The sequence below is a fragment of the Protomyctophum parallelum genome, assembly GCF_964188405.1.
Source record: "Protomyctophum parallelum genome assembly, chromosome: 18".
NCBI lineage: Eukaryota > Metazoa > Chordata > Actinopteri > Myctophiformes > Myctophidae > Protomyctophum > Protomyctophum parallelum.
Genome location: NC_139716.1, coordinates 35050195 through 35076203, shown reverse-complemented (window position 1 = coordinate 35076203; position 26009 = coordinate 35050195). Strand labels below are relative to the sequence as shown.

The 26009-nt window shown below is 44.2% G+C and overlaps 1 protein-coding gene across 1 annotated transcript in view; it reads left to right on the top strand.

Moving 5' to 3' along the window:
- The window catches only part of col4a5 (collagen, type IV, alpha 5 (Alport syndrome)), a 73795-nt gene extending 48070 nt beyond the window's left edge, over positions 1-25725 (top strand). The window contains exons 22-49 of the mRNA XM_083788982.1: positions 66-136; positions 349-540; positions 1039-1207; positions 2555-2647; positions 2963-3067; positions 4081-4178; positions 4991-5141; positions 5422-5535; positions 9024-9191; positions 10065-10154; positions 10456-10602; positions 10759-10857; positions 11031-11120; positions 11406-11545; positions 11671-11797; positions 12864-13043; positions 13546-13596; positions 14259-14444; positions 18568-18701; positions 18818-18890; positions 19424-19495; positions 19847-19975; positions 20333-20431; positions 20769-20981; positions 21321-21498; positions 21742-21856; positions 21964-22136; positions 23023-25725. Coding sequence (XP_083645108.1) covers positions 66-136; positions 349-540; positions 1039-1207; positions 2555-2647; positions 2963-3067; positions 4081-4178; positions 4991-5141; positions 5422-5535; positions 9024-9191; positions 10065-10154; positions 10456-10602; positions 10759-10857; positions 11031-11120; positions 11406-11545; positions 11671-11797; positions 12864-13043; positions 13546-13596; positions 14259-14444; positions 18568-18701; positions 18818-18890; positions 19424-19495; positions 19847-19975; positions 20333-20431; positions 20769-20981; positions 21321-21498; positions 21742-21856; positions 21964-22136; positions 23023-23104 — 3539 coding nt within the window. The 3' untranslated portion in view covers positions 23105-25725. The remainder of the gene's footprint in view (positions 1-65; positions 137-348; positions 541-1038; positions 1208-2554; positions 2648-2962; positions 3068-4080; positions 4179-4990; positions 5142-5421; positions 5536-9023; positions 9192-10064; positions 10155-10455; positions 10603-10758; positions 10858-11030; positions 11121-11405; positions 11546-11670; positions 11798-12863; positions 13044-13545; positions 13597-14258; positions 14445-18567; positions 18702-18817; positions 18891-19423; positions 19496-19846; positions 19976-20332; positions 20432-20768; positions 20982-21320; positions 21499-21741; positions 21857-21963; positions 22137-23022) is intronic.
- The last annotated feature ends 284 nt before the right edge of the window (positions 25726-26009 follow it).

Genomic DNA, 26009 nt, shown 5'->3' with positions numbered 1-26009 from the left:
TGCTGTTAACAAACTAACAATAAAAAAACATACTTACCTCCTGTCCTCTCCACTCTCCACTTCAGGTGGTTCTGGCGGTCCAGGTGCCAAAGGAGACAGAGGTTTCCCAGGAAACCCCGGTTCCGTCGGTCCCCCCGTAAGCACTCCTCCTGTTCTCCTGCTTTTCCGTTTACTTTTCCGCTTTCGCTCGAGGGGTTTAGGTAGCAGGCGACGTGGCGATAACGCGATCGACGTGTCAATAGCGGAATATGCATGTGCAATGTTTTTACTCAATCTTTTACCTTAACATGCGCGTAAACTAAAACGAATGACTCTCCCTCCCTCTCCTCGTCCCTTCATCTCATTCAGGGCACCTCTGGTGCCAACGGAAGCCCAGGGTTCCCCGGAGCGAAGGGAGAGCCAGGCGACGCCATAACCGTGGATGGTGGGAGGGGAACGAAGGGTGACACCGGTTTCCCCGGACCCCCCGGCCTGCCCGGTTTGGACGGACGCCCCGGGCGGGATGGTGGTCCCGGAGCGCCTGGAGCTAAAGGAGCGTCTGTGAGTGGAGGCTCCATGCGTGTGTGTGTGTGTGTGTGTGTGTGTGTGTGTGTGTGTGTGTGTGTGTGTGTGTGTGTGGGTGGGTGGGTGTGTGATTTAGTCATCGGCAGGGGTGAGCTGTCGGTGTGGCTATCCACGGGAATGACCGACCTTGATGCATATCAATGGTGACGGTCCATACATAGTGTCAAAGTGCTAAAGTGGTATTAGTCGTCATACTACTGGTGTCAGATGTTCTGTCTGAAGTAGTCTAAGGAGTTGGATAACAGTGGCTGATGAATTCATGAAAATTACAGAGGTGATGTTTGCAAGGTAAATGCATAGCCTGATTACGACAACACAAAGGTTTCCCCATTATGCAAGTCAATAGAATAGGTTAATTAATAGGTCGACATTTATTAAGAGGTTATTTCACGTGTGCACGTGCGAGCGACATAGCCATCCATCCATCCCAGCTCCAATATGAAATACCACCATTTCTTCGTGTCCATCTCCCAGGGTTCCCTGCAGGTAAAAGGAGAGCGAGGTCCATCAGGTGAGCCGGGTCTACAGGGTCAACCAGGTGACAGGGGGTCCCCAGGCGGCCCCGGCTTTGGACCCCAGGGCCCCGGAGGAGAGAAAGGTGTCCAGGGCGTCTCGGGAAGACCTGGTAACCCTGGCGGTCCAGGTAAGCATGTTCCTTACAGATCTACAAGCTAACAAAGGGTTTCCGACACGTTAGTTTGTGCAGTAGATCCTTTCTTTTTTGCCAAAAGTGACCTTATGCCGGGAGGTTTTTGATTTTGACAGCACATTTTGATATAGTTTTAGTCATAGCCTTTTGAATAAAACCATATTTTAGTCATCTAAATGTTTTGCTTTTAGTTGACTAAATCTACAGTTGATTTTGTCAGCAAAAATGTATTTTGGCGTGCATTCTAAGGTTTCAAAAATGCCTGATTTTACTCTTGGTTGCAGTAGATATTTTATTTTTGGCAAGAGTGACCTTCATGGTCACTCTTGCCAAAAACAACACTGGGACCCCCTTTCCACCGGTTGGTTCCCAATGGGAACCGGTTCAGTTATTTTTGGTTGAGCCAGAGCTCCAAAATTGGTGGGAAAAACTATACCTATATTAAATTGTTTATAGGATCAATACAAGTAAATGAATACACGATAACGCTTCCACAGTAGTAGCTTTTTCATATGTTCTATTATTTTGCATATTTTCCTACATAATGCCTCATTTGCATATTTTAAAATGTAAAATTTGTAATACATTAAATCATTGTCTTCGTGTAAGTACTCAATTGGGGAAGTGTCATGGTGATAACAATCTAATATAGGTATGGTTTTGCCCAGCTCTGGCTCATGGACTAAGAACCAAAAAGTGGAAAAGGGGCCTGTGTGACATCAAGTATAAAAGAAATATAGAAATTAGACCTTGCAGAGATGTAAATCCACAGATTTCTCTTCGCCCACATCTTCCAAACTAGATTTCAGATTTTGGGGTTGCGCTCTGCGCTGCAAATAGTGTTTGCAGCACAGTCATAAATGTATTTTTAATAATCAGTGCGAGACTAGATGATTGAGAGGCGATCGCCATTATTTTTAAAGTAGTGACTCGTAAACGTTAGACCAGTGAGTCTTCCGCAGCAGGTACTAAAGTAGAATTAACTGCATAGCTTCGGTGTACAGATGAATAATCGAATAACCAAACCATTGTCCGATTCAGTACATTTAAATCAGTCCAGGGTTCCGTGTATCGATGTAGTTGCATCGTCAATTTCTTATTGTATAGATTAATCTTTACATCTACCCATCTATCTTAGAAATGCCTTAGAACCTTTTTTTTTACTCATCTTTAAACACATTGACAAATGCACGGTCACCTCATTTAAGGGTGCGTTCGGAAATGCGCACCGGGAGCGCACTCGCCTATTAGTTTGCATTGCACAGTGTGCTATTTCGCCCTAAATGAATTTCAACTTTGACCTTTGCACTCTGCCCTCTGCCCTCTGCCCCCTTCCTACAGGTGGTAAAGGTGAGCCCGGTATAACGGTGGCTGAGAAGGGTCATCCAGGACTGAGAGGACAGGACGGAGACCCCGGTCAGCCTGGACAGCCAGGTACAAAACCCAGCACACGCACACACACACACACACACGTGAGCTTGCAGATTGACTATTAGATGTTTTTTTAAAGGCCATTTCGCCGCAGACAGAGGATATGGCTATGTGGGGGTCTTTGTAGCCCTGGTCCAGTCCTTACAGCGAGTCTCTCTCTGAGACTCGCTGTAAGCACTGGACCAGGGCTAGGGTCCTTGGTCCTTTCTATTCCAATTCAAGCACTGCTCTCGACTAATCACTCCAGCTAAGAATAATGCAATCACAATGTATATGAATCTTCTGATTGGCTATGTTGTTGTGCTTCATTGTTGCTAGGTAACCCAGGAGGGCCCGGTTCACCTGGTTTCCCCGGGGGACCAGGAGCCAAAGGTGACCCAGGACTTCCTGGTATTGGACTGCCCGGAGGTCCCGGCGCCAAAGGTACGGTACAAAGAATCAGAACTCTTTCTATTCGTCTACTCTCCTCTGCTTCCTCTCTCTAGTCTACAGCACGCCGCCTGTTCCTCGTTCTACCGCTCCATCTAATCTTGCCATCTCCATTTCCTAAACTTACGGTGCCTTATCTTCGAATCTCTCCTTCTCTACAGTGGTGTAGTTACTTTGATTTTTTTTTATATTATTACGAAAACCACTTCGACCCTATACTTTGGCCATTTGAAAATAAATTATCTACAAGCTTGATCGGCTATTTCTTTTCTTTTTTCATACATGACGAACTTGAAATGGACATTAATTAAATGGACTGTATCATACTTGATACTTTAACTTAAGTAAAAAATAAAATAAAAATAGCTCCTAAGCTCACATCTTCTCATCATCTCCATCTCTCTCCTTCTCCATCTCGTAAACGTATTTCTCATATCTCTTGTTCTTGCTTCCTTCTGTTCTTCCTTACATCCTTTCCTTACATCCTTTCCTTGTTAAATCGTTCTTCTTCTCTATGCCTCGAGTTTCCTTCTCCCTTTCCACCATTACACCGTTGCTTTGATAAACCCCACCCCAGAGGTAGGCAGTAGAGTTATGTTTACTCAGTTACATTTGGACTTTATATAAGATTTTCTTTTTAGGGAAGACAAAATATGTGTATTCTTCCTTCTTATCTTCCTGAAGGCTGAAAGCCTTGGAGTTAAAAGGCCCAATCAAAACACCACCACTTTAGTGACATCATAACATCATCCCCTCCCCTAACCCAACAGCTAAGGTGAAAACCAGGTATACTTAATGAACTGGTGGGTGTGGGGGGCAAATATCTCACAACGGGTAAGTGCTAGTCATACTAACTGATAATCATGGGGTTTTTTTAGGGGGGGGAATCACGGCACTCCATCTTTAAAGTCGGCCATACCATCCAATGATCAAAAGGATTGTCATGTTGTATTCTAAAACAAAATGGCAGACACCATCATAACCACTCACCCATTCTTCTCCCTCAGGTTTCCCAGGTACTCCCGGCGGGCCAGGAGCTCCCGGCGGAGGAGGCAGACCAGGATTGGACGGTCTCCCTGGATCGCCTGGATTCCCAGGATCAAAGGTGACATTATTATTATTATTGTTATTGTGTGCTTGAGTGGCGAGTCAAGAAGCAGAATTATTCCCGGGGGCCGTTTGCCCTCTGGGCTGTGTGACGTCATGTGGGTCAACCAATAGGAAAACAGAGGGAGGGGGGGCTGTGATGCCATGTGGGTCAATACATCATCGCGTAGAGAGCTACTCGGGGGCCACACTGTTTCTTCAGGAACAGCATTTTCTAGTTATTGTTATTACTTGCGCAAGCAGAGCTCGCAAGTACTGTAATCGGCTGCGTATGCCGGTGACGTCGCTCGGCCAATCAGGGACAAAGAACAGCGATCGGCTGTATGCCGGTACATTCCACCAGCCAATGAGAAACCACTGCTCTCGATGACGTAACTAACGTAGGTTTCAAAATTGGTATAAGGTGAATAGGGGGTATGTGTGTATGATGGTGTACTCTACCGGGCACTGACCTGAAACCTGGACAGCAGCAGAGAGCTTTAGGACTCAGATCAGCGGTCATACCAGCAGTGGTGAACGCACCTCATGGCGCACTCTGCTTGCGCACAAGTAGGCCATACATGGCCTACTTGTGTGCAGTGCGCAAGTTGGCAGCTGAAAGAGTGCATTTCTAGTTATTATTATTATATGGTCATGTGTAGGTACTGTCAATGTGAGTGGATTACTTGTTTAGTATTTATATATTCAATTGTCCGCGCCCAGGCCCCGATAATTGCGCTGAAAACCTTGACCCCTCCGCCGTCTATTTATTATTTCTGATCGGCATGAGAAATAAGTGTGTGTGTGTGTGTGTGTGTGTGTGTGTTATAGGGGGAGCCTGGCGTGGGACAGTCCGGGGCTCCTGGAGCCCCAGGGTTCCCCGGAGGTAAAGGTGGACCTGGACCTAAGGGAGACTCCGGTTTCCCTGGTAGCCCCGGTCAGCCTGGACGAGGAGGATTCGATGGCGGTCCTGGAGCTAAAGGTATTCTCAGCTTCTGTCAATGTTAATGCGCGCGTGTGTGTGTGCGTGTGTGTGCGTGCGTGCGTGCGTGTGTGTGTGTGTGTGTGTGTGTGTGTGTCATGCACTTTACTGTAGCGTTTACTTTCCTGTACTAGAATCCCTCTTTGTATTCATTATTGACGCTGTAATGACAACGGAGCTACCAGAGGTGTCACCAAAAACACTACTACAACATATACAGTACTTGTAAAGGTAAATGTAAAAACAAAAGGCTTACATTGACGTTCTCTCATCACCTCAGGTGACGCTGGTCTCCCTGGTATTCCTGGAGCTCGTGGACCACCGGGAAGCCTCTCGATCGGTAGCCTGGGAGCACCGGGACCCCCCGGACCCCCCGGCCTGATGGGCTCCCCAGGTAAGACAACCACAGTCAGAGGATGACGTTAATGTCAGCTAAAGGACACACGTACGTAACACAGCCAACCCAGGTATAACTACTGCCTAAATGAGATTTAAGTACAATGCATATACAGTAGAATATAGGGCATTAAGCAACTAGTCGACTAGTTTACTAGTCGACTAGTAAATCCACTAGTCGACCTTGTTGGTACTAGTTGACTAGTTGATTTTTTCCCGATTTTGTAGGCCTCAAGATCAGGGAGATTATAGTTATAGTCACCAATGTACACAGTTTTTAAATATTTATTTCCAACAAAAAAAATGGACTAGTCGACTAGTAAACTAGGCAACTACCGGTAGTCAACTAGTAAAAATGACTAGAAGTGAATACCCTAGTTGTATATGATATAAAGCACACAATAATTCAAGTATAATAAAGTAAGGAATTAAATAGTATTTACATGTTACCAAAACTTCCAAAAGGTTGGACTATTAGTGTTTGTATGGCTACATAGACATAAAACATAAATATTTTAACATTGGAGTTAAACGGCATATTGTGATTGTGGTGCCGAGTAGGAGCATGACTGTTAGGTTTGTATGATTACAGTATATAATTAACATCAATAGAATATTAACTTGAACATTGATTTCATAACATCTGATGCTAGTCAAGATTGAAGTATAAAAAGTTTGTGCAATGCATTGGTTGTCATCTTGTGTTAACAATGCTATAATAATGTGTGCTGAATTGTGTTATTGAAAGTCACCAAAGAGTTATGTGCATGGATAGGATACACACTTCTCTACTGTATGAGCACTTGGAATGGTGTCTGGGTGACTGGGTATGTGATTCACTACCCCAATGTCCTGTCCTGATAGCGTTGGAGACTGTGAAGTTAAAGGTGGTGGTTGGAAAGAGCACTGAATGTCACTTTGTACATTGTGTGTTTTGGGTTGATCAAGGTTTATGTATGGAAGTTGTAAAAGCCTAGTGCACTGTATGTCGGTGTACTGCGGTGGGTCCCAAACAGTGTGCCGATGCCGAGGGACGCTATTACCTTTATACAAATATACAAAAACGCATGATTTCAGTACCTAATTTCCCAATACAGAGGCAAATTCTATACCGTAAACATTATTATAATTTTATCCACTTTCAACTGCTCAGTGGCCTTGTGGTTTGAGTGTCTGCCCTGAGATTTGGAGGTCGCCGATCGGGGTCATACCAAAGACTAAAAATGGGACCCAATGCCTCCCGACTTGGCACTCAGCATTAAGGGTTGGATTGGGGTAAGTCCCTGTGACATACTAGCGTCATGTCCAGGGGGTGTACTTGTATCAAGATTCCTCACACTACAGAAACAGGAGATAGGCTCCTGTCCTATGGGCCTCATGGCTCGGCAAGACTTGGTCACAAAAGAGTTTGGAAACCACTGCTGTAATACTGTACGTATGAGAGATTGATTGTGATTGGTTAAAAGGTTACCAGTCACTAGTTGGTAACCATACCTTGATCTGGGGAACTTCACCACACCTTGTTTTATTTACCTACACATCTGTCCATGAAACCTGCAGAAATGATCATGTCACCTGCACGCTTTCACCTCACTCCACTGCACGAGTTCACCGGTTTGCAACGAACGAGGCACAGCTTGGGCTTAGAAACTTAAAGCAACAATGAGCACCGCAATGTTAAAATAGTTGTGTCACCATTTTTAACCCCACAAGATGTGCTTCCTGAGTGCACAAACCTCAAACTAACTGTGAGCACGAGATCACTGGGGGGTTTCACGACAAACCGTTCCTCTGTCACGGGGCGTTGTCAGCCCTTTAACCCTGCATACAGAGTGCACGGAAACCCCAAGCTAACTCCAGCACTAAGAATTATTACCGTCCTGTGTGAATACTCTGGAAATGTATCGTCATCGTCAACGTGTTATTCCTATTCTATAGATTCTGGTATAACATAGGGCTGGGCAATTGTCTCTATATATTTCTAGATTGTAATCACATGTCGGAAACAACGCAAATAGCCAATCTACACGCTCACAAACCTGTGGGCTTGTAGATCTGCTATTTTCACTATTAGAACATTTTCCAAAAAAAGGAAAAGAAAAAATATATATACTTATCATCACTTTACAATATTATAATTATCACAATATGTATTTGGTCCAATATATCATGATATTTCATTTTGGCCTTATCGCCCAGCCCTATAGTATAATAAAAAGAACATTACTGTTCATGTAATGTTGATTTATCCAAACCACGGTTCATTTTGAGAGTATTTCAACACTTCATGAAAAGGGACATTTTAATGCATTCATCCTTCTCATCTTCGACCTAATCTGGCGCCCCGCCTACTTGGCTCTGAAACACGCCCCCCTTCCTAACCTGCGGCCCACTCTGACTCCAAGGCCAGAAAGGTATTGTACCTCAATACCAGGTATCGCAAATTATACTGTTTTACATACTTGAATGTTTCAGTATGGAGTTTCAAAACCTTCTTGCTGCGTTCTTAATGATTATTCCAGAACCACAAACACACAGTGCATATTTCCAAATGACTTCATACCTGTAGTTTTAACAATATTTGGAAGTTACTGTAATGTAAATGTATGGTATAAGCAATAAGCATGCCAGGTTGATTTGACTGAATTAAAAGTCTTGAGTCACACACACTTTCATATTGTCTGTCGGGTGGAAACCTCATACTGTATGTCCAAAACTGTTACTTTTCAGGATTAAAAAATAGCAACTCTCAAGCTCAAAACACGTCAGCGTTTCGAGCTTGCAGATCTGCTACTTTTGATAATTATTTAGTCACAAGCGCTTGTTAATACTCATTGGTTAAATATTTATAAAACCCACACAGACACACTGAAATATTAAAAAAATCGTGAAAATAGCCCAAATGGTTTAATGGTTTTCTGCTCAACAGCGATGATATTGTTTATCCTGCTTTGAGATAATATATTGTGGCGTTTGTTTATCCTCTGTTGAGAAAATAGGTTGTGGTGTTTGTATCTTCAGGCTAGCTTTTCGCAGCTGAGGTCGAGTCAATGCTTAACATTTTATTGAATTTATTTACTTTTTTGTTTTTTTATTAATAAAGTCGGTTCCTTCCTTTTCTTTTATGTAAAGCGTCTTTGGGTACTTGTGCTAAGTATGTGCTATATTATAAATCAGACCTGTTATTATTAGTAGTATAAGATGCTTGGGTATGCATTCACAAACTGAACAGGATGACATATAGCACTTGAGATACCATATTCCCAATCATCATGGGAACGAAACATAAAATGAGAGTATTCAGTCATAACCAACAAAAACAAAACAAATCCGGTCAACCAAGTATAGATAGGGCCCGTGGGGAATCGGGTCAACAAAGAACAGGACCCTAATATGTTAAACTCTGGTAAAGTCTCAAGTTTAGTGGTTCACTCCGAACCGTGCTCCCTGAGCCTGACCCCTTCTTCGTTCCCCTCGCCGTCCCAGGACACCCAGGTGGCAACGGCGAGAAGGGAGACCCCGGTCCCCCAGGCTTGGACATCCCGGGGCTGCCAGGAGACAGAGGGAGTCCCGGTTTCCCCGGGTCCCCGGGAGCCATAGGACCTGCCGGAGGCCCTGGAGGGCCAGGCCGTGACGGACTACCTGGACTGCCAGGTAAACCATTGTGTTATTATCCGTCCCTCGGACTGGAGCAGTGTTGACGTCGTCGACTAAACCTGTGACCAATTATGTTCTTCGACTACCTGTTTTTCCACTGACTAAATAAGAACCAGGATATGATGAAAAACTAGACTAAAATGTTACTTAAGGTGCGTTCAAACCTGAAGCTATGTATTTGTTTCCAGTCACTTTACTTTTGTCAGTGTTGGTCCCTTCGCTCGTGTCGCGTGCTGATTGGCTGTAGACAGTAATTTAACTTTGGGAGAGTAACCAAATGTTGTTCACCAAAGATGGCTCGGTTCAATATATTTAACATAATTCCTGCTGCTATATCAATTATGAGCAGCAAAATGAGTTCCTAATGTCTTTGCAAAGGTTTGTATATTGTTTCTTCCACTGTTGCTGAGTCCCAGCAGTCAGTTCAGTTGGAACTGGATGGATAAAACCAAACTAAAGCCAAAACATTTACGGGGTCCCGAACAAAATCAACGCTGATTGGCTGTCAGGACGCGATCCGTGGAGTCGGGGAGGGACACGAAGGTCGCTTCAGTTGGATTGTTCCACCCGGGGCGAAGATACCAGGCGGCCGTTCGCTTCGATCGCGTCGCCCGTTCGTGCAACTTTTGGTCTTTCTAACTATTCAGGTGTGAACGGAACTTTAGAGTGCAAAGAAAACAACCAGGATAACAAGATGACAACTCTTTGAACTGTGTTACGGGCCAGCTGGCTAACGAGCTGACAGAATGACTGCATGTGAGAGTGACGTGAGGGAGTTCTATGGCTCCGAACTGGACCGGCTTACCCATTTTGTCTGTTTTAGGAGTGCATGTCTTTAACCACGTCTCTCTCGTCTCTGATTGGCTGCAGGCACTAAAGGAGACATGGGTTCAATGGGAGCTCCTGGACCCGGTGGAGGCCCTGGAGGCCCAGGTGGACCTGGCTTCCCAGGACCCAAAGGTACGCACGCACACACACACACACACACACACACACACACACACAATGCTTTGTGCGAGGGACCCCCAGAAGAGAAAAATATATATATATATTCAAAGTTTTCCAAACATTTTCCACATTAGCTATAGTACACCATGCTGTATTAACACATTTAGCTGGGGACCCCCAGGAAGACCCCAAGGACTTTGGGTACCACTGGTCTAAAAATGGTCAAACTAAAACAAGAATTGCATGCTGACAAAATCTCCCAATGTAGAGATTTCCCCTCCTAAGCCATTGTGTCTGGCCTTTCTCTGTGCAGGTGACAACGGTTTCCCAGGCAGACCCGGTGGCCCCGGTGGTCCCGGTGGCAAAGGAGACCGAGGAGACGCCGGTGTTCAGGGCCCCCCGGGCCCCAGCATCGCCCCCGTAGCCGTGAAGGGAGAGTCCGGAGTACCCGGCATTCCAGGTACGGTACAACAGAGAACCAACACCTACAGGCACCCACATTATATATTGTAGAAATATATTTTGTTTTTGAGCGGTGCCTAACCGCTCCAATGACCGAGATGTAATGATCTTACAATTTGTGTGTGCTTGTGTCTGTGTGTGTTTTGTTCTACAGGTCTGTCGGGCCAACCAGGTCAGAAGGGTATCGCTGGTCTCCCTGGAGATAATGGAAATCCAGGATCGGACGGACGCCCCGGAATGTCAGGACCACCAGGTATGGGATTCTTGCACACAACCTGAGCTGGGGGCATCCGCGTGGTACAGTATGGAGGGAAAGTATACTCACCCACCACCGCAGAGACCTGGGTTCAATATGATACGCAGAATTACACTGAATGCTGGAGACATCATTGCTTACACGTACATGCATTCTGGGTTGTGTTGCAGGACCTAAAGGAGATGCTGGTATTCCTGGAGGCCCAGGAGGTCCTGGAGGCTCAGGTCTGAAAGGCGCCATGGGAGAGATGGGATTCCCAGGTGGGTTCAAACACATGAAGTATGATGAACACCAGTCAGCCTAACCTGATTGGCTGGCTGGCTCACGAACTGATTTACAATTGGATGATGGGATTGCTGAAAAAAACAAAAGTGAACACAACCTTTAGGGGAGGTTATTATTACGAAATGAAATGTCGTCCTCTTAACAGATGCTATTTTTGCAGATATTTTAATTCATAAACTAAATTGGATACCGTTGAAAATGTTTGACAAAGCATCTATCCAATCGTCATGGCCCATTGCATCTTTCCTATGATGTCACAGGACCGGGTGGGCTGAAGGGAACACCGGGTCAGCCTGGTAGGCCAGGAGGTCCGGGTGGGCCCGGATCCCCTGGATTCCCCGGAGCCAAGGGAGACCCCGGTTCTGCTGGAGTCGGAGCGCCGGGAGCACCTGGACTAAAGGTACCACACACACAGGGACGAGCACTTTAGAGTCCCACTGCACTGAAGTAGGCAGTATTTATGATTAGAACATTGAAGGTATGCGAGGGAACACACACTCTCTAATGATAGCATCCCCCCACCAGGGAGACCCAGGCCAGCCAGGCTACCCAGGAACTCCTGGACAGAAGGGGGCGTCAGCAGGACCAGGACTCCCAGGACTTCCAGGAGGCCCAGGAGCCAAGGGAGACCCCGGCCTCCCAGGATTCCAAGGTAGGCCCGTTCTGGACGGAGAGAAGAAGAAAAGAGTCGGCCTGCAAACTATGATCCTATTCATACTTCGTCACACGACCTAAAATAGACGACCTACAAGCCCACTCAGCGTTGTGGATGCGACGTGTTGACGTGTTGAATGCGACGTCATTGTCTGCTTTTTATAGCATAAATTGCGTACATTAGGCTTCATGCAAATGTCTTTTGATACCTTCTTAGACCAGGTATCATTTACGTTAAGATCCGGGAGTTTGCTTCCACCAGGAACATGTAGTCAAATGTTTTTTGTGTCATTGCATGTGCAACCCTCGTATGTTCAAGTATTCAGTGTGGCAAGTACCGTACAAGAGGTTTAGCACAAGTGTGCTGATCATTAGCCTCTAATTAGCATCAACGTTAATGATGATGAGCAACAGCTTGCAAGTAGACCGATGAGCGACCATTTTTGTATGACTTTTGTATCACTTCAAACATAGAACCCACCCCTAGGCGCGGACATCGGGTGAAACTAGCCATACATCAGCTATTTTCATCAGAACATTTTTAGTTTTTAAATAAGAATAAAAGCAATCTTTTTTTTAACCACTCTATATGGTAGACTACGTTAATACAATCTGCAGAGGTAGGAGGTGGTATCCCCACTCTTCGATAATTGAGACATTTAGACGCCGGTTGAATGTAGTGAACAGCTGAGAAGTAGTACTGCCTGAAGCTCCTAAGCACAATATATCCGCTGGCCAAGCGGGATTGCCTCTTGAATGAGGGACAGAAATCTGGTCCTACCATGTGGGAAGAATAGAATACGATTATACGATACAATACAAGGCTTTTATTAGTCATTGCACAATGTACAACGAAATTTAGTGTGGCCCTTCAGTGGTACAATATTAAAAAAAGATACATTAAATACAGAATAGTAATAATTAAATGAATAAAAATCAAATAAACATACAGTAAATGCATTGTTCTTTATTGCTCTAACACGATGTTAGCAATACTCCACAATTCACTGGAAAATACCTGGATGGAAATGGTTTTAATTTTCCTTCCTTTCCCTTTTGTGTAGGTTCTCCCGGTATTCCAGGTCCTAAAGGTCTGGACGGTGGTCCCGGAGGCCCGGGTCTCAACGGAGCTCCCGGTAGACCGGGCGAGGCGGGGCGTCCCGGCGGGCCAGGGTTCCCAGGAGACAAGGGTCAGGCAGGTCGCGACGGAATCCCTGGACCGGCTGGAATCAAAGGAGACGCAGGTTAGTAAGGGGCATTTAGGAGACGCAGGTTAGTTCTAAACTGTAGATCTCACACTTTTATTTATTTTTCAAAAATATTCAAAAATAGCAGATGTACAAGCTCGCAGCGTGGCACAAAGTGACCCCGCTGTGAGCTTGTATATCTGCTTAGCCAACGCTAAAATCTAAAATGACACAGATGCTTTCGCCAGTTTTAAGGGGTTAATAATATGTCCTCACAATAGTGTATTAAAAATATAATGCATTTTTGTAGGAATTATTGCACCTAAGCTGTTAATTTAAGTGTCGATTATACTGTAACTGAGATTTTCAGCAAATGGTTAAAAACCGTTGCTAGAGAAGCATCTCAATGGCTATTTTTGCAGCATTGTCATTGGTCAGCCATGCTGTATATATTCATACAATACATTTTCTAGACAGACTAGCAAGACGTTTTTTCCCCTTTTTTTCCTTTTACGTCTTAAAACTTCTGAACATTTCCCATGATTCCTTTCTCTTCCAGGTCTGCCAGGTTTTGGTGGTCCAGGTGCCCCTGGTCTCCCAGGACTGCCAGGTGAGTTGTTCACACATTCTGCTGTATAATGCCTTGCTTCAATTGCAACACGTCTGAGATAGATGGACTCCACTATATCGTCATGCTGTCGGGCTACATTTGCACCCACCACTGCTGACGACCTTAAAGGCGACTTTAGTGGCGATCTAGTCATAACCGGCTGCCTCCTATTATAGTCTGAACGGCATAAAAACCCATACTCTGAATGCCGCAACATGGAGCTAACAGAAGCTAATGTTATGAGCTAACTTGGAGCTAGAGGACAACCATAAGAAAACACAGTGAGTGAACAAACAAAAGAACGTCGGAAACGAAAGTAAACACTACAAGAGAGCCAATTTCTTTTTTTTTATGAATGCCCTATTTCGTCTTATAAGAGTGTCACACGAACCAACCAAAATAGCTTGTAGATCTTCCTTTTTTTTTGCTTCTCAAAGTGAACGTGGTTAAGTGTGTCTGTGGGTTTTATAAATATTGAACCAATGAAAAGTATTAAGAAGATCATTGGAAGTTGGAACGCAGGTTATTTTTCCCCCCCATTTCCTGAAAAGTCACATACGAGGACATACAGGTAGTCCGCCCGACAGCGACGACATACATGTGTCAGCGGTTTGCCTTAATTTGTCTTTTTTCCTAACGTTCTTAACTTCATTTCCATCCAGGTTCTAAGGGTGACTCCGGTCTCCCTGGCCCGCCCGGCAACCCAGGCTTCCCAGGCGCAAAGGGAGACGGTGGCTTCCCAGGTCTCCCCGGCCCGTCAGGCCCCATGGGACAATCCGGGCCTCCAGGAGTGGCCCTTCAGGGTCCCAAAGGAAACCAGGGTACCCCAGGTCCCCCGGGAAGAGGAGGTACGTGATAGAATGGCAGCGGCATCTCCCCCACACTGTTCCACGTGCCCGATGTTGCTGTCTGGTTTTCCCCCGGTCTCTCGACTTGGTCAAGATACTGTATTAACAATAATTACCATTGGGGTTTTTTAAAACACATTGACTGCCGAGAAGGTCTTATCTGCGGCCTTTCAAATCCCAACGCTTCACTGCCGAAGACGGTATTTTACGCCCCGCGTTTACGATAGATGGCACTCTTCGCCAACGTATGAATGGTTCTAGGTTCTAGGTTCTAGCTTATCCCAGATTGTGTTTTCTTCAAAACAGGCTTTATTCAATGGCCCATAACTAAAGAATTTGCAGTGCCAATGTATTTACGCTTTACGGTATTTTTATATGGTCGCAGAGATTCTAAATATTTTCAACTTTTGGAAGTTGAAATTAAAACAACACCACTCTGATGGACACGGCCTATGTGTCTTGCTCAGGGACATGTTGAGTGAGCCAATTTAAAACCAGACAGCAAACTTGAGCACTTTTCATGTGAATGCCTTCCATGTTGACATGTATGTGTTGATTTGCATGGGACATGGTTTAAATAAGAGCCACCTCACTGAGCACAGTCACACACACACAATCATTGTCAAGTACACACTGAGCACGCCCGGATGCCGGGACAGAAACGACCTGTCCCGCTAACGCACCGCACCGCACCCACCCCTTCACCCCCTCTCCCAAACAGGAAATGCTGGGGTGCGCTTCCCTCACGCACCAATCACTGTCTCTCACCGGTGGGGGGAGGGGGGTTCTGACCATACCCCCGAAAGAGCATGGGTTCCCCCTTAACATTGTTATTCCTGTTTTTCTTTCCATCCATCCATCTTCCTTGTCTCCCCACCCACTCCCTCGGTTCCATGAGGGAACATGTAATCTATCCATCTCTCCACAGCTCTGAAGTGTGTGTGTGTGTGTGTCAGAATGTCTACCTGTGGTCAGTGTGATGTGCGTCCTGTGTTTCGTGTAGTCTTGTAGGTTCATATTGAGACAATGTTGGTGTTAAACGGCGGAGCCAGAAACGGACCCAACGCTTCTCTACTGCACTTTAGAGGAGGTTCATTTTCAGGGAATATCTAAATACAATGAAGCTTCTCTTAGACAGACACAGATCCATTAGGATGTGTAGGTAGGACACTCGCCCCATTAACTTTGTCCCATCGTATTATGTAAGAAATGTACGTGAACTGTACACCGTACAATTTTGGCATTTAGCAGACACTCTTATGCAAGTGTGAGATTGGAATAAGCAGAGTGAGATTGAACTCTAGTCAATAAGAAACAAAATAAATATTTAATGCAGAGAGAACCTACGCTACAGTATGCATACCAGGTAAACAATGATCCTAGCATCTGCCTAACTAACATCTAAATCACTTTCTTAGCATTTGTGGTCGAGAAAAACAACAAAGCTATGAATCAAGAACATGATGTGACTCCAAAGTCCGGTCAGTAAAGTTGTGGGTTTGAGTCTGGCTTCTCTCGATGCGTTGTGTGTCACAGAGCGATCAGTCACCTGCATGAGCACCATGTCTGTTCCAACCACCACGTCAGAGAACTAGTCCCAACACAGTGCTGGAACTGCAGGGCTCAGACATTAGCCAGACACTCGTGTGTATATGTATAACATATTATAAAGCATGTCTTAATACTTAAGGGGACACGTTGCCAATTTTCAACCTAAATCCAATTGTTTTGATGTGAGGAGATCCTATATGGTGTGGCAAAAATACTGTATGTGTTATTGAGCCACAATGGTGTGAAACGCACACTTTCCCCGTAGACGTTTTAACATAGTGTGGAAGAAAACACGAAATACTTTAAGATATCTTTGCCACACTACTGTATATATCATTAGCAATGGGATTCAGGTCATCAACTTTATCACCATCTTTTCTTTGAAAGAGAATGGGACTCATTCGTAAAAAGAACAATATTAGTGAAGTAAATGAGTATCGTATCGTCCTAGCTGAGACCAGTAGGACACCAGCACTGTGAAACGCTCCATCCGTGGAGCGTTATTGGTGGGACTCAGTGATGAAATGATTACATGACATGTTAATGGCTTCCTTTCCTGTTGGCCCCACCCAATGTGGTGGGACGAATCGTGACGAATCGCACACCCGACGACCGCAGGTCCCGCAGGTCAGAGAAACGGTGTCCGAGACCTCTGCTGTTTTGTTTTTTCATCAGCTGCTGCTCTAGAACCATCACAATATAGAGCCATTTTAACCGCACTGTACCAGAAAGTTCACCTCTTATCTAGGGGCTGTTTTCACTGCACTGTTCTAGAAATGGCCTCTCATATCTAGAACGCCAAGCTTATAACCTCACAATGTTCTACAACTCTCACTTCTTAGAACAAGCGCCTTGAGTTAAGAGACCTGTAAATATCCTTGGTTTACACTCACATGGTGTCAGATCAGAATTACTAACAAGTCACTGTTTTCTGCCTGTCATTTCTGACCACTGCACCTTTCCCTAACGGCAACTCTTTATCCTTTCTCTTCTGCTCACTGATGGTAGTAAAACGCACCCTTGAAAAAGTAAGCACTTTTGCTTGAGACTTGATATTTCTAGGACATGTCTATTGTATCTTTTAGAGATTACCCACCATAGGACATGTCTATTGTATCTTTAAGAGATTACCCACCATATTAAGTTAAGATATTGGCATGGTAGTGAAAGCACACAAATCTATTAAGAATCACACACAAATACCACCCTAAAAACTAACTTGCATCAAACCTTAAATTATGAAAATGTATTTTTATATTTGTCAGTTGATTTCTCTGTTGAATTCATTTGAGAATAGCTGATCATAGATTATGGTGCAATCACAAGTATACTGTTACAAGAAAGCTAATGTTACACATTATATATGATTATATTTGTCCATATATCCAGAACCATCATTCCTGTCTTTGATTAGCGTGACTGTGTTGCTATGCTAACCTTTGCTCTTATCTAAAACCTCTTGTTTTCTTTGTCAACCTGTGCCGTCAACCTGGCCCTGCTAACCCGGGGAATTCTGGGAAACATAGGTCCTGCAGGTTAGACTTCAATGGTTTGATGGTTGTAATGTATTGCCGTTATGTTGTGGTGCATTATAGGTTTTGATTTGGTTGTTTAGGGGTTTTAACAAAGTCAATAATGTATTGCTGTTGTGATACATTGATATATGATTTGGTCTGTCTGTGAAGGATTTTAGGCGTAAGAGCAAGGTGACGGTGACATTTACACCCGTTGAACATATTTCACACAACAATGATGGTGTGAAAAGGGATTTCCAATGATATGGATTTAATTTTCATAATGTTCTTATAATAGCCTACATTTGACCATTCCTACATATCTCAAATGAAAGAAAATTAATTGAGAACAGATTGACTGTGACCTTTGTAGTGATGCTTTAGAGTTACTGGAAGTGATGTTCTTTCATTGTTATAATGAACAGAAGTACATTGATTGTACAGTATATGTCTGTAGTGTTGGCATTAAGAGGTGCTTTCCTTTTAACCCGTTTTACCCCACAGGACATGTGATGAACCTCAGTCAACACATTCACAGAACAGCACAAATACCAAAAATGGACTGTATTTGCATTATTGTTGCCTTGTATTACATGTTTTGTAAATATTGTGAATGTTTGTGTGAATCATGTGGATGTGGAGCCTAGCTACTAGACCATATACCTACAATGAACTGATGCCAAATGAATATCCTTGTTGGATTCTATTGCATGTGTTGTTTGTGAGTCTAAATAATCTATGTAGCTTTGATAATTTGGGATACATAGAAAATATTGATTCATCAGTGATAATACTTTATGTAGCAAGGCTACCAATTCACTTTTAACTCATTCAGTCCATATTAGAGTTTGACTACAGTACATTCAGCCTTACTAATGACAGAAAGAGCATTTTTCATTTCAAATGTATTCCTAACAAATTCGAGACTTGGCTGAAATGAAAGTGAATAACGACAATAACAGAATATGACTGAATGTCAAGTTTTTGTACCGTACAGTGAAGGGACGGCCCATTATTTCTCTGTACCTTACCTTTGGTCCTGTGCGTGTCGTGTGAAGGTCAACAGGGCCCCGAGGGTCCCCGCGGACCAGGAGGAAGCGGCGGTCATAAAGGAGACAAGGGTATTCCCGGCGCTCCCGGTCAGCCTGGCTTCCCCGGATCCAAGGGAGAGCTCGGGACTCCTGGATTCCCTGTAAGAATACAATATAATCTGATTTGTTGCTTAACTAGCATTTTTTGTGCATAAAAACAATGCAATACACTGCAACGGTAAGTCAAGATCTGACCCTGTGTCCATGCGACTGCTAGGGGGGCGCTGGAACTCCTGGTCCTTCAGGTCTGAAGGGAGACGGCGGACTGCCTGGCGTTCCCGGATTCCCAGGTCAGTTGGTTCCCAATATCCAAAATTCACATTTCAATGCCCGTATGAAAAGGGATTTCTTATAGTAACACAGCACACAACCTTCGATATATACGATTGCGGACATTGTAATTAGTAGTAGGCACTAGGCACTACAACATGTCACGTGTTGTAAGCTTGTAGATCAACTAGTTCTGCTATTTTGTACAGTTTTTGGAAAGACAAACATATAAAAATGATTAAATGTGTCAATCTGCCCTGTGCAATTTGTGATCACGAAGCCTAAAAGGCAAACAGAAATACAAATTGTAACGTTCCAGTGTTCAATAAAAAAATTGTTAAGCGCAGTTATTTGTGTGACAATTAATAGTCATCTTAAATTTGTAATTGTATAGTAGCAGCAGTAGTGCTATAAGCAGCTTCGCCACACATTTACCCCCGGATGGGGGACGCTTCTAGGCTCTAGGGTTCTTGTGGTTAATGCAGCATATCGGTCACCTGTGGAGGAGTAACCTTCCCATGTGTGTGTGTGTGTGTGTGTGTGTGTGTTTCAGGACAAAAGGGAGACCCTGGAGTGCCTGGTTCTCCTGGTCAACACGGTGATGCTGGAGATGTCGGACATATGGGTACGCCAAAATATCCATTTCATGAATGAACGGTTAACGTTTGCGATGAAATCTGTGTTGTTGCATTTTAGATATTGCACTGTTAGTTGATGCTCTTATCTAGCATCGGCATGAAGTGGAAGCTACATTCCTAGACCATTTAATGGTTACATCATTGGTTTATTTCTAACATGGTAGCCAACCCATACTAATAAAGATGTTTGTGTTTTACTCAGTTCAGGAAGTTTCAATGCATTCAACTAAAAGGAACAAACACACACGCACGCACGCACACACTAAATATAATTAAAGTATAAGAATATACTTCATTATTTCTTTTGACACTTTCTTTCTGTTGTCTTTGACGTGCAGGTGCTCCCGGTGACCCCGGTATCGCTGTTCCCCCCATCGTGGTGAAGGGAGAGAGGGGAGCCCCAGGTCAACCGGGTCTCCCCGGCGGCAGAGGCGGACCGGGCGGTCCTGGGCGCGAGGGCGGTCCAGGTTGGTGACCTCGGAGGCAACCCTTAACCCATTTTGGGGCGGGAACCCCTTTTGGTGTTTCAAACATTATGTTGTAATTTAGCTATTGAAAAATAGCAGATCTACAAGCTCATAGCTATGAACTTGTAGGTCTGCTATTTTTGAAAAATCGTTAAAATGTGCCTCTTCAGAAAATTGTCATGATTTAGAAAACTTTTTTTTTTTTAATTTTAGGACAGGCCTGAATGGGTTAAAATCAGCGACGGTGTGGAGTGAAATAAAAGTGAAATAAAAGTCACGCCAAACACAGATAACAATCGATTAGAGACATACACACGTTCCTTCCGTCTACTCACTCTGGTTTCTGATCCTATATAGGTCCAGCAGGCGCCAACGGAGACCCAGGTCCGGAGGGACCCCCAGGATTCAGCGGACCCCCCGGCAGGAAGGGAGACTCTGGACCCGCTGGATCCACAGGTATAGGTTGACCCGCACCGATCCACAAAGTCTGGATCAGGAGCATTCAGTCAAACTGAGATGTACTATAGATTTTTGAGCGGTGCACAACTTCTCCAATAACTGGCCGTGTGTGTCGGACCTATGGTGTACGCCAATATATGTCGGTTTAGAGTAAAAACAGCAACAATTTACAATTCAGGCATTTAGCAGACACTCTTAATGCAGAGCGACTTACATTAAGCAAGAACAAAAAGCACGGCAATACATCATAAACATAGAAAGTAGTTATCTAGCAATACCGGATACCACTGGTTGAAGAACCATCGGCATAACCTCTCTCTCATCTTCCACGCAGGCCAGCGCGGCTACCCCGGGCCGCCCGGTTCCGACGGTCTCCAGGGTCCCCCGGGTCTCCCGGGGACAGCGTCCACGGCCCACGGCTTCCTCATCACCAGACACAGCCAGGGGTCGGACGTCCCGTTCTGCCCCGACGGCACCAGCCTCATCTACGACGGATACTCCCTGCTCTACGTGCAGGGCAACGAGCGAGCGCACGGACAGGACTTGGGTAGGTAGCATTAAAGTCATCGAGACCTGAGACCAGACAAAATGTCTTCTAAAATAAAATATGTTTTCTGAAGAAAGAAAAACTATATTTCTATGTCAGTGGTTCTCAGACGGTTTCATGTGAAGGACCCAAGAAATTTTTTATATATGAAAATATGTTTTTCCAGGGACCCACCCAGAAGCAAAGATTTGAGTTAAAACCGTTCGCTGTGAAAGAATATTTACAGTACAAAGATATGCACACGTTTTCACGATTGAAAAGAAAATAGCTAAAGGTTTAAAATAATGGTTAATCAACACTGATTATTTCTCTCTTTCTCCCTCTCTCTGACTTTGTCAGGAACGGCGGGCAGCTGTCTGCGTCGGTTCAGCACCATGCCCTTCATGTTCTGCAACATCAACAACGTGTGCAACTTTGCCTCGCGCAACGACTACTCCTACTGGCTGTCCACCCCCGAGCCCATGCCCATGGCCATGGCTCCCATCAGCGGAGAGGCCATCAAACCCTTCATCGGCAGGTAGGAGGGAGCACCAGATGAGAGGGGTTGAAGGATAGATATGGAAGGGAGGGATTGAGGGGCCGATAAAATGCTATAATGAACACATCCCCAGGCCTGGTATTCATTAATTAAATGTGACGCGACATCACGCCGGTGTACTTTTTAGCCTGCAGAGTGCACACTATGCCGACAACAACTCTAAGGTATGTTAATGTGTACGTGTGTGTGTGTGTGTGTGTGTGTGTGTGTGTGTGTGTCTAGGTGTGCAGTTTGTGAGGCTCCAGCCATGGTCATTGCGGTCCACAGCCAGACCATTCAGATCCCCAGTTGTCCCCCCTACTGGGAGGCCCTGTGGATAGGATACTCCTTCATGATGGTACACACACACACACACACACACACCCACACGCACGCACCCACATGGACCCGACTTTGTCTTTGAGCCCCATCGGTCTAACCCCATGTTGCTTGTTCTCCTGACAGCACACCAGTGCGGGAGCGGAGGGCTCGGGCCAGGCTCTGGCCTCTCCCGGCTCATGTCTGGAGGAGTTCCGAAGCGCTCCGTTCATCGAGTGCCACGGCAGGGGGACGTGTAACTACTACGGCAACTCCTACAGCTTCTGGCTGGCCACCGTAGACCAAAACGAGATGTTCAGGTAGGGAGAGACCGACCATGTTTCCTTGATCCAAACAGGGAAAGTCACTTTGCAGAATTAGATTATTAATTCAAAGCATACATTAAGTGACCATTTATTTATGATGCATTATTACAGGTTAAGCTAACCAGTAGCACTTAAAAGTCATAAAAGAATTACCTTATTGTTTATTTTAATTTTAATTCTAAAATGAATGGACAATAATTACCAGAAACAAAGCGCTAGCCCTGAATGATGATAAAAGGTCTGTAACTCTGAGAGTGTTCGTTCAAAGGGTCCTTTTGGTTCCAGTACACTCCCAGAGTTAATTAAGGGGCGTCCCGACTCCTTGCAAATAAAACATTTGAGAACCACTAGTTCTAGTAGTTGGACTACTAATGTGCCATAGTGTGGTAGTAAATAAGTGTCATACATATTCTAAAGAAAACCTGGAGACTTAGAATTCAGTAATGGGCTCTAGGCACAAAGAATAACTTCTCCTACTTCCGGACCACTTCCCTACTTCGTGTCAGGTGTTACCGATTACGATTACTAATTACGGCTCTGTTTCATTTAGTGTGCAGTGGTTCTCAAACCTTTTAATTTCAAGGACCCCCATAACTCTGAGAGAGAGAGAGTGTACACTCTCAGAGTTATACACCCGTACGGGGCCATTTGGAACACACTCTAGGACACTTTGAGACCCACTGGTGTTTCCATTGAGCCAACATGCACAATAGCAGCACCTGACTTTGTTTGACCAGAATGGAGTTTTCATTAGTATCAGCGGCCCATTGGGTCTTATGATCAAAATAGGAACATTATATGGTGTGTTAAAAATGAAGAAAAAAAAAGATTGCCACGGACAAGTCCATTGATGACCTGTCCCCTCTGACGCCCCGTACAGGAGACCCCAGGCGGAGACGCTGAAAGCGGGCAACCTGAGGACACGCGTCAGTCGCTGCGTCGTCTGCATGAAGAGAACGTAGCGGCACGGCAACGCAAGCCAAGCTAACGTTGCCGGGGACGACCGCCAAGCCCACCAACAACAACAAGAGATCATTGGATGATAGGGGGAGAAGGAGGAGCCGACGGCACACGTGTCGCGATGTGTTGGAATTCCGACGGTGTCTTCAGGAAACGTAAAAAAAAAAAGGAAAAAGGAAAAAAAAGACAAAAAAGAAAACAACTGAATTTAATGGTGCTACTGTGCGACACAGCACAAAAAAAAGAAAACACAAGACAAAACTGACATTGGTGAATCTTTATATTTTAGTCGTCTTTTTTCTTTTTCTAAAAAGAAGTACCTCACAATGAGAAAAAAAAGAAAAGAAATAACCACACAAAAATGGTGCCATGATGGATGGGACAACAAAAAGTTAATGTTTTTGTTTTCCTCCATTCTTTCTATTCTTCTCTCCCAGTAGAGAATTATCTCCTTGAGATTTGATTTTGATGCGCTAGGTATGAAAAAAATAATGTGGTACATGCATTTCTAGAGAGGAGTGCTCCCTTTGGGTGTTTTTTCCCCTTCTTATTTTTTAGTTCCCCCGTTTTTCTTTGTTTCATTTTTACTAAGGAGTGGATGGTCTCCACGGTTACCAAATCGGCACTTTGACTTCGGAACATCCAAGAAAAAAGAGATGCACTGACGATGAGCTTCCCTTAGTAAGACTGCCTCTCTCGCTCTCTCTCTTTTTATAGGATTTTAATTCACAAACTCTTTGTTTTTGTTTTGTTTTTCTCTCCCTCTCTCACTTTCTCCGTCAAGCCTACATCAGGGGCCGTGTCCATAGGAAATACAGGTTTTTTTCCAGCGGATAAGCGTTTTGGAAATCATCTCTAGAGGGCGCTCGCACTCTATTGATGCCCAGTGTCCACAACGTTCGAACGCGTTGTTGTTAGCACAAATAGCTTAGCTGAATGAACGTAAAACAGGGAGTTCTCGTGTAACGACTTGCGGTCGGCTTGTAAATTACAGGCTTTGTTAGGGACACAATCGGGAGGATCAATTGACTGGTGGTGCCCACCTCTAAAAGTGTAACTTTTAGAGAACACTTTCTGTGGACACGGCCCCTTATATGAGTCGGTGTCGCGTGCCAAAAACAGCATACCTACAAGCTCACAGTGCGTCGCGCGGCTATTTTCAGCGTGCGGGACCGTCGTAGAGCATAAAGTATAAATCAAGCTTCGTTATTCTGTCACTTATTTTATTTCTTTGACGTTTCATTCGGTGGTACTAACCCTGCTGTAGACCGAGTCTTCAAATGATAGGCCTCTCTCTCTCTCTCTGTCTCTCTCTCTCTCTTTGTAAGTAATGAAATGTGTATATTGTGTAAAACACCTTTTTTTGTGTGTATTAGGTCATCGGTAACAGCTTATTTGTTATGAAAAAGAAAGTTTTCTGGGTTTTCTTTTTAGCTTGCTCGCTCGCTCGCTCGCGTGTGCACTTATTCGTGCACACGCGTGCATGCACACTTACGCACACACACACGCACACACACACACACACACACACACACACACACACACACACACACACACACAAGTATTCAATCACCCACACTCCTTCACTCAGATATTGTACAAAGTAAGGCTTTCTATGAATGAAACAGTATTTTATATAAATATAAAATTAAATATATATTTGGGGGGAAAAGAGGAAAAATGGTTTTAGAAGCTATTTGGCTGCAGGGGGAGATAGGTCATTTACATTGACAATGAAACACAAACACGTTAACTACTGAGCACATACAGAGACACGTTTTTTTTTTTTACCCTGAGACATAACATTATTGTATGATATTTACAACATCAATCACTTAAACCTTTTTGTATTCAATATTCTAGCAATAATCATTGTTGAGCTGAATAATAATAAAAATCTAATGGCGATAAGCTTTTTTAGAGAAGCTTTTCAATTTCGGGAATGTGATTATTCATGCGAGACGAGGGTTATAGTTGAAAACCTTAATTCCTTGAGGAGAGGGACCCCAATATTTAGATTTGTTTTGTTTTAGAACATTTCTCGGTGCTGGGCTTTGCTATGATTAAAAGAGGGGGTGGGCGGTGCCTTGATTTTAGGGCGGGGGGGGGGGGGGGGGTCGCTTCACCACAAGCTCCCTGATTCGCACCCTGACTTCCAATCCATTTCCAGCACTAATGTGTATTAATTTGTACACACTGTAACCACCAGTCTAAAGTGTTCACACTTATTCCTGTAGGGGCCGGTATTGAGGTCCCTACGCTACATTTCAATCCGGTTTCTTTGTGGTTCCTGGCGTTTCAAGAGGAGTTGCGTTCATAACTTTTCCATGTACTGTACAAGTCTTCATGAGCTGCCGAGGGGGAGGGAGATTAATGTATGTTCCCTGTGAGGTTTTTCTGTTTTGTTTTTCAAAAAACTGCTTTTATGAATTACAATTGTTGTGTCAACCTGGGGTGTGCGATCAAGAAAATAAATGTGTATTAATTTTCAAAAAAGAAAAAAAAGAGGAAAATCTTGTTTTTATTTTTGTTTTGCCGTTTGTTTCGTTTTAGTTTTTTCCATGTTATGTTATCCAGAAGTTGTTATAAACTTTTAAAGACTGAAATAAATACTATGTCCAAAGCGTTGTGATGTGAAGCTATGCTTGAGGAGGAGGAGAGCCTTTTAATCATGATGTTTAAGCTCTGTGGCAAGATTAAGGGTTAAAGTTACAATTAGATGCAATTACTTTAACCCATCTGAAAATATGTTGTTCCAGGGACCGCTCAGAAGCAAAGATTTGAGTTAAAAAACATTCACTCTAAAATAATTCCAAATTTGCGCCTCATTTTCATGATTTTTCAAAAATAGCAGATGTACAAGCTCGTAGCGCGCTATGAGCTTGTACATCTGCTATTTTTCAATAG